We start from the raw sequence: 13,041 nt of genomic DNA, 5'->3' as shown, positions 1-13,041 counted from the left end.
TGTGTGTGTGTGTGTGTGTGTGTGTGTGTGTGTATGTTTGCATGTCTGTGTTTGTCTCCCCCAACATTGCTTGACAACCGATGGAGGTGTGTTTACGTCCTTGTAACTTCGCGGTTCGGCAAAAGATACTGATAGAATAAGTACTAGGCTTACAAAGAATAAGTCCTGGGGTCGATTTAATCGACTAAAAGCGGTGCTCCAGCATGGCCAGTCAAATGACTGAAACAAGTAAAGAAAAGAAAAAAAAAAGAAAAGGATGGGAGAGACAACAGAATGCTGGACTGAATGCTTTAATGTATCTAGTTCATTATCTCACTGTTCTGAGAATCTTTCAGGCATTGATAAAACATATTAGCTGAATTATACTGGTGTTTATTCAAACAATCATCTGTATTTCTCTTCTTAACCCTCTACCTGTCCTGGGTATCAAACACAGGACATATTTCTCTGGTGTCTATGCATCTTAAATGATACACATTCCCAGTTTTTTCTCAGCTAATAGTTTAACTTGGGGATTTACAAAAGGAAAGCTTTGTATAATTCAGAATATATGAAAACAAGGGTTAACTAAAAGTCTGAAAACAAGCATGGACAATTAGAACAAACTTATGAAAATGCTTTGGGCAGGTAAAGGATTAAGCCTAAAAAAAAAAAATATATATTTTTAACTAGTTTCAGCTATTGGATTGTAGCCAATTCATTTTATTCATCCCAGTATATCTGGTACACATACAATCTTTATTTATTGAATAGCTAGGCCCATCTATAGATGAAAGGACTAAAAAAAAAAAGGACTAAGAAACATAACTCAGAAGACAAAATAATGAAGTATTTTTGCTTGAAGCACTGATCATCATAAATGTATGGGGAGTTTCCATACAGTTTCAGCCTAGTAAATTTCACTGACACTATGGTAGCTAACACTTGCCCAAGGTGCCACACAGTAGGATCAAACTTGAAACCAAATGGTAACAAAGGTAACTTTTTAAGCACACAGCTATGCCTGTGCTCAAATCAGTTTAAACCTATGACAAGAAACCAGTTAAAATTGACAAGGTAAAAAAATGCTGGACTACATGCCAAACTGTTCTGACAGTCAACTTCGTCTTTCATCCCTTCAGGGTTTTTTAAATAAGTACCAGTGATATATTGATGCAAATTTAACTTTCTATACTAACCAACCTCACAAAAAAATTATCAAAAGAAATCTAGCAAGTATAAATCAGTAGCTGTTATTAAAAATATTTGTTTTCTGAATAATCCTACATATCTTATCACCTCATCTCTTGTTATACTGCTGTAGGCTTTACTCTGCAAAGGAGCTAATGCAGGAAAAAAATAAAAGCAGAAAACCATGGAACAAACCATTGTACATGTGTTGATGTTATCATGACCATATCTTCCTTTGTATTATTGAATAAGGAACTGCATCATATATTGAAATTTAATATTTTTTTTTTTTTAATATAATAATTTGATTTTGTGTAAACAAAATTTCATTTCTGTTAGAAAATTAGAGATAATACATTGTATCAAAATAGAATAAAATTATTCTCATATGCAAAGAATGATTTGAAGATAGTTTAGTAAAATATGAATAGCTATATTCAAAAGAGTTCGAAAGGGTAGAAGATATGTTCATAGCAGAGAGAGGTGGGGAGGGGTTGAAATTATTGGTAGATAACCAAGCACTAGTAACATAGCACTAACAATGAAACAAGGTGTGTTGAACATTACATAACATAAGATTATAAAATAAGCGCCTTACATTTAATTGTCAAAATATTATGTTAATGTATAGAGCAGAAAATTTGAAATTAATTGTTAACATGATGGTAATAAAATATATTGATAGAAAGTGGGCAATGGAAGCTACAGATAAAACTGGATCTTAAATTTACTTCTCAGAAGGGAAAAAGCATTAACAAATGTTCAAATATCTTTTATAAAGAGGAGGGAAGGTATGCAATACTCTTCTGACTTCCTACTTTGTAGATAGAGTTGGGGGTACTGATGTGGAAGGGGTACATCTGGTGATGTTGATAAGAGATTTTGATTGAATATGATAGCTTTTTATAGGATTAAGCAATTGAAAAATATCTTACTTCATAGATAATGTTATCAGTCGAGAGAAAGTTTAAAGTGATGAATTTAATACTCTAAGCTAACAGAATATATCTTATCCAGTAACCTTACTGATTATAACAGCAATGTGTATGTCCCAATCGACTGTATCCCATCATCAGATCTATACCATTTATATCTTTGAACCAACCAGGGCATCTTTGTTAGGCTGCTAGAAATAACAACCAAGTCTTTTTCATATCATGTCTTACCAACTAAAAGAGGAAGGATATATTAGATGATGTGATCCTGGATGCATGCTATACAAAAAAAAAAAGAGAGAGAAAGAGATGGTCACAACTAGAATGCCTGTGATGAAAAGTCTGTATAATTGGGACTGATCAGGTGAAACAATAATATTTATAACCTAAGTGATGTAGCTTGAAAGAGCACATTGCAACACTGGTGACATAAACCTGCTTCACATTTTCTGCTGTTGGGTTCACATGTAACTATGTTGATAGCTGCAACTATCAACATCTAGAGCTTAAAGAAATGCTATTAAGGAAAGTTGCTATAGTTTCAGAAAGAGTAGTTTAGAATTGTCATGGTAAGTAGAGGTAGCACTAGTTTGGCTGTTTAACTGGAAATGTAGTAGCAGCATATAAATGGCAATAAAAGAGTGATGTATAAGAAACTGCTAAGAATAATGAGTTTGGTAATGAATTCAATAAAACCAATGATAGCTTAATATCCATCCAAGGTGGGAAGTTGGTGTGTCAAGTTGAAGAAACTTTGTTGATGACAAACAAAGACATGCTCCCTATCAAAAGTAATATGTTACATGACAAAGAAATATAAGCAATGGGGACCTGAAGAGAATGGTGAGAAACTAACTGAATATAGAGTCAGACTAAATATTAGAAAGATTAAATAGATTTTTGAAGCTCATTTCATTAAATGTATTGGTACTAACTACACATTAAATATACAAAGTGAATTGGAAAAATAGACTGAACAGAGAAAACAGAGTAGATATTAGCTGCAAAAAATTGAATCAACTAATGAGGTACTTTCCTGACAGCATTAATGAATAAACAAATACTGTATTTTATGACAACATTTGAGAATAATCCAATAACGAACCTAACAGCATTGTTAATGAACAAACCATAACATATATCCCATGGTATTATTAATGAATATATACAAATGAAGAAATGAATATACCAATGATGTGTTTTTATGACATCATTAAAGACATAAACCATTAATGTATTGTAAGACACTGGTAATGAACATGTAAATAATCCACTTTATGATAATACTGAAGAAGCAAACTAATGATCAACATTAAGAAGAAATGAATAAAGCAGTGATGTACTTCATGACACTGTTGATGAGCAAACTAATAATGTTATTTCATGACATCATTGATGAATAATCTAATGATGTAATTTAGAACGTCATTAACGAACATACAAGTTATCTGGTTAATGATATCACTGAAGGAATAAACAGCAATGGTGTATTTTATATCATTAAAGAAATAAACTAAAGATATATTTTCTGATATTTTTAGTGAATAAACTAACAATATATCTAACAACATTAATGAATAATCAATGACATATATTGTGACGTTCTTAATGAGTAAGCAAATGATCTACTTTGTGACATCACTAATGAATAAGCCAAAATGTACATTATGACATCATAAGTACACAAATTATTACTTTATGATATTCATGAATACACAAACGAGATCATAAAATGATTAAAACAATGATATGTTTTATGACATCACTAAAATAATAAACTACTATATTAATGATATTAATGAATAAGCTATCATTAAAGATATACAACACTGATTTATTTCATGATAAAAATTATAGAATTTTTTAGTCAGGGGAAAAAGTAGTGCCCACGATTCTTTGCAGGGTTTCCAAGGTTAGTGACCCAAATGCATGCAGCAGAGTAGACTCCACTAGGATGCCAGTTGATGGTATTCAACAAGTTGATAGATTAAGTCTATCACCCAAGTAGACCATGACAGGATTTGAACTCAGAATGCAAACAACTGGGACAAATACCACAAGGCATTTGGCCCAACATTCTCACAGTACCATTAACCTACTACACGAATTGCTCCCCATCTTTTTTTTTATTTAAATCAATACCAAAAATATGAAAGGTAAAGTTAACTTCAGCAAGATTTGAACTCAGAGTACAGTGTTGCAACAGTAACATGAAACATCCTACCCAACACTATAATGACTGTACCAATTTGCAACAGATTATCTATTTTATGATTTGTTAATGAAAAACGGCAAAAAACCCCTGTGATTTCTGTTGACATCATTAACAAAATATACCAATGACATTTTATGACATCATTAACAAATAAACTAACGATGTATTTAATAACATTATGAATAATTAATCAATTGATCTACTTTATGATAATGTTAATGAATAAACCAATGAATTAATTAATGATATCCTTAATGAACATATCAATGAAGAACTTTATGACATTGTCATTATTATTTGAACAAGTATCATGAAAAGTAAAGAGAACGTCAGAGGTATTGAGGCATGTTGACAAGGGAGCATTGGAGGTGAATGTGACAACTGGATGTGGCTGTTTGGATAATGATGATTTGGAATGGCTGATTGGACATTCAAACTGTCTTGGTGACAGTATGTTTTAACATTGTGGAAGTGTGTGGCCTAGTGGTTAGAGTGCTGGACTCGTGATTGTAAGATTGTGGTTTCAATTGCTTGACTGAGCCATGCATTGCATTGAGTTGTGTCCCTGAGCAAAAAAACACTTCATTTCACATTGCTCCAGTCCACTCAGCTGGCAAAATTGTGAAATCCTGTGATGGACCAGTGTCCTGTTCAGTGGGTGACTATATACATGCTACAGAAATCAGGAAACTGGCCCTTAGGAGTTCGTAGGGTTTGAGAAGGAGGCATTATGTTTTACCACAGAAATATATGCAAAGAGAGAGAGAGAGGGGGGGAGAGAATGAGTGAGAGAGAGGGGGAGAGAGAGAGGGGAGAGAGAGAATGAGAGAGAGAGAGAGAGAGAGAGAGAGAGAGAGAGAGAGAGAGAGAGAGATTACAGTTTATTAACTGAATATGATTGACATAAACACTTTCCCTCTCTACATACACATAAGGAGAAATATGCTCACACATATAGAGAGGGAGAGACAGAAAATGAGAAAAACATCAATATGTCTAATGTCAAATAAGTCATCATTGAGTCAGAGACACCAAACAGATGGCACTGAAAATGTCACAGACTCATAATAGAGATGAATGCTCATTGAACAAGAGCTTTCACCATCTAAATGATCTGCTTCTGAGAAGTGTTTTGCATGGTTGGCATCGTGTGGTAGAATTTATAGCAGGTTTTAATAAGATTAATGGTTGGAACAGGGAGCATTCCATTCTTTCATAAAAATGTCAAGCTATAATCAAAAGTCATTTTATAGTATGTGTGTATGCGCACATGAGCATGTGTGTGTGTGTGTGTGTGTGTGTGGAGGTTACTACTTTCTTCCGTGGTATGATGTTGCTAAACTATACAGTGTCATCAATGCTGAAGCAATGTACAGCGTGCCTGGGGGAAAAAAATATAGAAAATATTTCTAATGCTGAGTACATTCGTGTTTCCACATAAGCAATATTGGTTAAACATTCCTATCGTAACTGTTGCCAAATGCAAATACAGCAGGCTGTGATACTGTTGTTTGAGTAGAAAAGAACGATTATGTATTGTTACAGGAGTCAGCTGCTCAAGCAGATGTGAATATTATTTTCAATATCACCATGAAAGCGAATCTTTAGACAACTGCTATGAAACCTACAGCAACTCTACCCAGATTATAAGTTTACATTTGTGTCTCTAATCATTGATACATTTGGTTATATCACTAATTGTAGGTGCAGGCATGGCTGTATGGTTAAGAAGCTTAGTTTGCAACCACATGGTTTCTGGATCAGTACCAGTGTCTTCTACTATAGCCTTGGGCTGACCAAAGCCTTGTTAGTGAATTTGGTAAACAGAAGTTGTGTGGAAGCCTGTTGTGCATGTGTGCGTGTGTGCATGTGCATGTGTGTGTGTGTGTGTGTGTGCTTGTTTGTCTGTCTTTGTGTTTATGTTTGTCCACTGTTGGTTTATTTATGTTCCTGTAACTTTGTTATTCAGCAAAAGGTACTGACAGAATGAATATCAGACTTAAAATTAAGTACTGGGGTCAAAATATTCAACTAAACCCTTCAAGGCAGTGTCCCAGCATGGCCACAGTCCAATGACTAAAACAAGTAAAAACTAGAGGTAAAAGATAGTAATCTTGAAAAGCAGGGAGTTTAATAAAAAAAAAGATGCCCAATTAACATGCATTCTGACAATTCAGCCTATAAACAGGACTGTGAATTTATGCCAAACTTTTCCCAAATCCAACAAGCCAGTTATTACTATTGTTGGTGTGACCTAAATCACTGCCATAAAACTTTGTTAGAATGAAGCTTTGCTGTTTTTATTACAAACAAGTCCTTTCTTTTTCATGAGAAATTCAAAGAATTTAAAAAGAAAAGGTAACATATTTACATATGTAATTTTACTTCCTGATGTCACCATTATTACTCATACAAGAAAGGATAAGCAAAACAAATGATTAACAACATTAAAAAGGAGTTTATTTTTTCCAATTAACTCAACATATGGATGTAATTATAAATAAATATTAAAATATTAAGCATAGCGAAAATACCTGTAATTGGAAAATCCACATAACGCCTGGTTTTACCATCATAGTATTCTGTTCCTTTAATGATAACTAAATGAGCTGGGAAATTGACGCCCCAAGCCAGTGTGCTGGTAGCAATGAGGACCTTTAAAAGAAAATAAAACCAACTTAACTTAATTTCTTCATAACGAATAAGTTTATTATCACATAAATTTTATATATGCACGCACACACACACACACAGTGTACTGTTCCATGATGGTAAGATCAACAAAAAAAGTACTCCATCTGGTGGGTGAGAGATAAATATTTAATAAACACAATATATGTATTTGTGTTACCATTAGTGTCATATATATATATATATATGTATGTATGTATGTATGGATGGATGGATGTACATATGGGTGGGGTTGTGTGGTTAAGAAGCTTGCTTGTGGTCTAGGGTTCAGTCCCACTCTGCAGCATCTTAGACAAGTGGCTTCAACTATAGCCCCACTCCAACAAACACCTTCTGAGTGGATTTGGCAGCTGGAAACTGAAAGAAGCCTGCCATATACATACATATATACATGTGTGTATGTATGTATATATGCTTGTGTGTGTGTATGTATGTATATATATAATACATACAGACATCTGACAGCCTCGTACACACACACATCAGATAGAGTCACATACATACACATGCCAACTGACATGTATACACACATACATGTTTGTGCACATGCACACACATGCATGCCCATACACTGATGCCATCTGCTGATCCCCTTGTCAACCCAATACCTCAAACCCATTTCTTCCTCTTCTGGACATTTCAGCATGTGGTGACTAAGACATTCATTCTTTTCTTTTACCTCGTCTTTGTAATTTTTTTCATTTTAGTACCACATATATGTGTGTATGGGTGAGTGGTGCATTGTGTTCTTGAGCAAAACAATTCATCTCAAATTACTCTGTGCACCTGTCCAGGCAATGTTGATTTGATGGAGAGAATGAGCTTATGTACGACACATACTTTTGATCACTATAAACAAATAATTTTTGTAGGTTGTTCAGCAAAAGCTGAACACTCATACGTTGTCTTTGACAGAGAGTTCATCTTTAATATTATTATTATATCCTTGTAGTGTTCTCAGGTAGTAAAATGTTGTTACATATATTCTGCTTTATATAGATTTCTCACTCTCCTAAAAACAACTTGTGAATTTTTTGCGTGTGTGTATAAATATATATATGTTCATGCATACATCAACATCATCACTATCATCCGTTTTAATGTCAACATTTTCATGCTTGCATAGGTCAGACAAGAGCATGTTGGAACAGAATTTTCTACAGATGGATGCTCTTCCTGTTGCTAACCCCCATTTACTTCCAAGTAAGGTAACACTCCCCCAGTCTATTGAACAACAAACAACTTGGACATGTTTGTACAGAGAACCTGAAACAAGTGACACTATACAAACAGGAATACATCTCAACACCTGTTATGAAGCCCAGACATGCTTTTGAGGTGGATTACACCATCAGCAGACCCATTGTTTACAGCCAACAAAAGATCGAATGTGTAAATAATGGAAATGAAAACTCACTCAACCAAACAAACACGCATACATACACCTCACATATATATTATATATATATATCATCATCGTTTAATCTCCGCCTTCCATGCTGGTACACACACACGTATATTTTAAATTAATAATCAGTAGAAATTGCAGAGTGACTCAAGGGCTGAGAGTTTCATGTGTTGACATTATCAGTGCACAAAAATCTTGGTCCTAGGGTCACTCAGTAACTTTTGCCAATTATTAATAAAAAAAACATGTATATACACTCATGTTTTGAATTCTATTTTTCCTGTTTGAATCATCGCACCACACACACACAAGGAAGGAAAAGAAATACTAAGATATATGTAAGCCATCTGTTGTGTATGTGTCACCTATATCTTTTACTGTGTGTGCATGTGCACGACTACTAGATAGACAAAATTTCGTTGATTGTTATAATTTGGTGGATAGCAGACTTTGGGAGCAATAAAATGATAAAGGCATGTCTAAGTTTCCTCATCTAAGTAGCTGATGGAATAAGTATACTTTAAAACCATACAACATTAATGAAGAACACAGCTATAAAATGTTTTTGCTGATATAGGAACTGATATCCAACCAATAATCTATTATATCACCTGAAAGCCAAAAAATATTTTTTCTGCCCCTTTTTTCTATTCCTTTTCGTTCCTTGACCAGTTAATTCTCACCAATAGGAGGGTACAATTTGCATGAAAGTGCTTTCTTAAGATGGATCACAAACTATGTATTGTTTTGTTGTATGTTTTCAAAATTTTAGTTTTCCCTCGTCTCCACCACAATTTCTTAATTCATGATTTTTTTTATCAATTTTTTTTTATCCATGTAGAAAAATACAGAGATTATGAATCTGGGAAATATATATTTTTTTAAAGTTTAATTTTTCTTCAAGAAACACTCAATGCCCCTTCCCCCACCTTGCCCATCCATCACCTACCCACTTTCAAAAAGCTAAAAACACTCTGTTTCACTTTCATCTTATGTTTCATGTATGTGTAGAATTGTACTGAAATAGCAGACATAAAAAATATTAGAGCACCACCAGAAAACCTGATATGTTAGAAACAACAGATAAATGACATTACTTCTGAAGAAACTTCTCTTCTTTCCAAAAAGCTAAAAGTGAAACATTGAAAGTTTGTAGCTTTTTGAAAGTGGTGAGGTGATGGGTGGATGTTTGGGAAGGAGATTTTAGTGTTTCTTAAAGAAAAAAGGAAGAAGAAAATTCTTAGATTTATACTCTGTATTTTTCTCCATGGATTACCAAGAAAAAAATTTGAAAAAAGTAGAAACTGAAGAAATTGGGATGGAGAAGGAGAAGATTAAAATATTGAGAACGTGTTTTTGGGTGAAATTCTAATCTCTTGTATTGAAAACATAGGAATTGGAAGAAATTTAGGAGAAAAATCAAGTGGGTGCAAATGTCACCTCGGATATGCTAGAAACAATGGGTAAAAGGACAGGATTTCTGGGAGAACTTCCTTTGAAATTTATATTGAATGAATTATAGAATAGAAAATGTGATTTCAATTGGATTTGAGTTGTAATTTTGTGCATGCACATAGCAAGAAATAACATAATTCATACAGAAGTTTTACCTAGAGTGTGTGTTTGTGTGTATGTGTGTGTGTGCATGCATGTGTGCCAAAGGAAGTTATTTTATGGCATTCTTTCGTTTGAAGTAGGAAAGTTGTCAGCTTGATCATATGGGATCATATGATTGTTCGTTAATTTCCGTAAATTTTTTTATTTATTTATGCTTTGAAGAAAGCAGAAATTGAAAGAGAGGAGACAGTAGGAAGGCGACATTTGCTTTGAAGTGAGAGCAGAAAGTGAGAGATGTATGTATGTGTATATGAAATGTGTGTGTGTGTGTGTGTGTGTGTGTATGTGTGAGAGAGAGATAAAGAAACAGAGAGAGAGAAAGAGAGAGAGAGTGAGTGAAAGTGTGTGCTGTCATGTATGTAACTTTTTGCATGTATGTGTGAGTGACATTCACTAGTTCTCTCTCTCTCACACACACACACATATTATCTTTCAGAGACACATACATAAATACATCTTTTTTGTATGTATGTGTGTGTGCATGTGAGAGAGAAAGTGAGAGACCATATTTCCTCATAACAGAGAAATGAATGTCTCAGGTAGAAACATATAGAAAATGTATCATCGATGTGGTATAAAATGTCATTTAGGATAGTTGAATTATAGAAAGATTATAATGTTAAATTTTTGTAATGCAAATATGTAAATGAAAATAAAGTTTATTTGTTAGCTGAAAGATTAATGAATCTTTTGATACCCCATACGTCAAAATCGGTAACTCAGTTTTTGAATGTCTTTGTTAATTTCTGTAATTATTTTAAAAATTTCTTTATGCTTTGAAGAGAGCAGAAATTGAAATAGAAGAGAAAGTGAAACTGCGATGTTAGCTTTGAAGTGAGAGCAGAAAGTGAAAGATGTATGTACGTATATATGAAATGGATGTGTGTGTGTGTTTTTCTGCGTGAAAGAGATAGAGAAGGAGTGAGTGTGAGTGAAGGTGTGTGTTATCATGTATGTGTAAGTGGTATGCATTCAGTCTCTTTCTCTGTCTCTCACACAAACACATCTTTCATATACATAAATACATACGCATACATCTTTTTTGTATATATGTGTGCGTGTGCATGTGAGAGAGAGAGTGTGAGTGACTGTATTTTGTCATAAAATATAGAAAAATGGATGTCTTTTAAGGTATACATTCATATAGAAAATGTGATGTAGTCGTCGTTGTAAATAATGTTTATGATAGTTGACTTGTGTGCACGCACACACAAACTCTCTTTTATATCTATATATGGAAGACCTCCCTGTCTGTCGTTCTCTCTGTCTATCTCTCACATTCCCTGTGTCTATCTCTTCATATTTCCTCCCCTTCCCTGATATCATCCACTCTTATTATGCTACATTTTCCTAAGCCTAATACTTTTGCACACCCCTCCTTTTATCACGTAATAGTCCAACCCCTGTGGTCCATAATCGATTTTTATTGAAATCCAATAAGCCTGTAATTGAACTGGACGTCAGTTCAACATGTAAACAAAGTTTGGTGAAGATTGGTTCCCTAGTTTGGGCAGCAAGATGGTAACAGACAGACAGAAATTGCCATTTATATTTAACGCACACACACACACAAATAGCAGGTTTCTTTCAGTGTCTGACCAAATCTACACAATTCTACTGTAGCCCTGGGCTACAGTAAAAAAACTAAACCTAGGTACCAGGCAGTGGAACTGAATGGAACAGAAAATCACATGTTTGGGAAGTTATATACAGGCATTAATAGAGTGTAGATGTTTTTTTTTCTCATGGTACCTGTATTCGTGAGGTTGCCTTGCAATTTGCAAGACTATAAAGGTCCTAAAGGGGTCCTTGTTTTGTGTGTGTGTGTGTGTGTGAGAGAGAGAGAGAGAGAGAGAGAGAGAATTTTAAGATACTGAAAGATGGTAAAGTAAGATGAGAAAGACAGTTTCATAGTTGTGAGAGGGTGGAGAGACTAACGGAGCAGACACTATTGAGTAGCAGGGGTGGGGATTCAACAGAGACTAAGGAAAGATAAGGGATTAGTAGCCATAGTTAGTGAGAAAGAGAGGGATAGAGTGGTAAGGGTGATGAAGTAAGTTGTGTAGCAGCAGGTCCAGGGCTACCCTGTGCAGTAAGGGCAAGTGTGGGTAGAAAGTGTGAGGAGAAAGGTAATATGAAGGAGTGAAAGTAGACTAGGGTGGTGAGGAATCCAGACAGTCATTGAAAGAAAATGAAAAGTGGAGATCATGGGGAGAGAAAGAGAGAGAGAGAGTGGCAGACAAACTGTCACCAGAGGAAAGTGAGAGGACATGGGGAAGAGAGGGAGTGATAAATGGCAGAAGGTGAGCAAGCAGACATTACAGGTGGCAAGACAAAGTTATATCATTGATAGGGTGGTAAGTGCATGGTAAGCGAGCTGGAGGAGGGAAGGTGGTCGCAGGTAGAACAAAGAAAATAAACCAGTAGAGTCTCATATACAGGCCCAGTGAAGGACTGGGAGGTAGTGATGGTGGTGGTGGGTATGTACGGGGGTGGGTGTAGGATGTAGGGAGACAGCCATTCACAGTTTGCCAGTTTTATATGTGGTAGGGTGATTAGAAACAAGATTATAAATGAAAGAGAGATGAAATGGTTGAAAAAGCTATGATTAGCAGGTAAAGGGAGAGGGTCATGCCTGCCCCACCCTGCAAAGGGTAGCAGCAAATTTAGATTTGATAGGATACAGATATATACATATTGTATGACGCATGCGTACGAACAGCCATGCTACATGGCAGTGAAACATGGGCTGTAACTGCTGAGGACATGCGTAAGCTCGCAAGGAATGAAGCCAGTATGCTCCGTTGGATGTGTAATGTCAATGTGAATACCCGTCAGAGTGTAAGTATCTTGAGAGAAAAGCTGAACATTAGAAGCATCAGTTGTGGTGTGCAAGAGAGACGATTGCGCTGGTATGGACATGTGGTGAGAATGGATGAGGATAGCTGCGTGAAAAAGTGCCACACCCTAACAGTTGAGGGAACCCATGGAAGAGGTAGGCCCAG

At 35.1% G+C, this 13,041-nt stretch overlaps 1 protein-coding gene across 4 annotated transcripts in view; it reads right to left on the bottom strand.

Moving 5' to 3' along the window:
* The window catches only part of LOC106884418 (activating signal cointegrator 1 complex subunit 3), a 493,492-nt gene that overhangs the window by 129,655 nt on the left and 350,796 nt on the right, over positions 1-13,041 (bottom strand). For all 4 annotated transcript variants that reach the window (XM_014935791.2, XM_052972249.1, XM_014935790.2 and 1 more), the window contains one exon: positions 6,855-6,975. In XM_014935791.2, coding sequence (XP_014791277.1) covers positions 6,855-6,975 — 121 coding nt within the window. The remainder of the gene's footprint in view (positions 1-6,854; positions 6,976-13,041) is intronic.

Source organism: Octopus bimaculoides, chromosome 1 (assembly GCF_001194135.2).
Source record: "Octopus bimaculoides isolate UCB-OBI-ISO-001 chromosome 1, ASM119413v2, whole genome shotgun sequence".
NCBI lineage: Eukaryota > Metazoa > Mollusca > Cephalopoda > Octopoda > Octopodidae > Octopus > Octopus bimaculoides.
The sequence above is the reverse complement of the archived record's forward strand: the minus strand, read 5'-3'. Positions and strand labels throughout refer to the sequence as shown.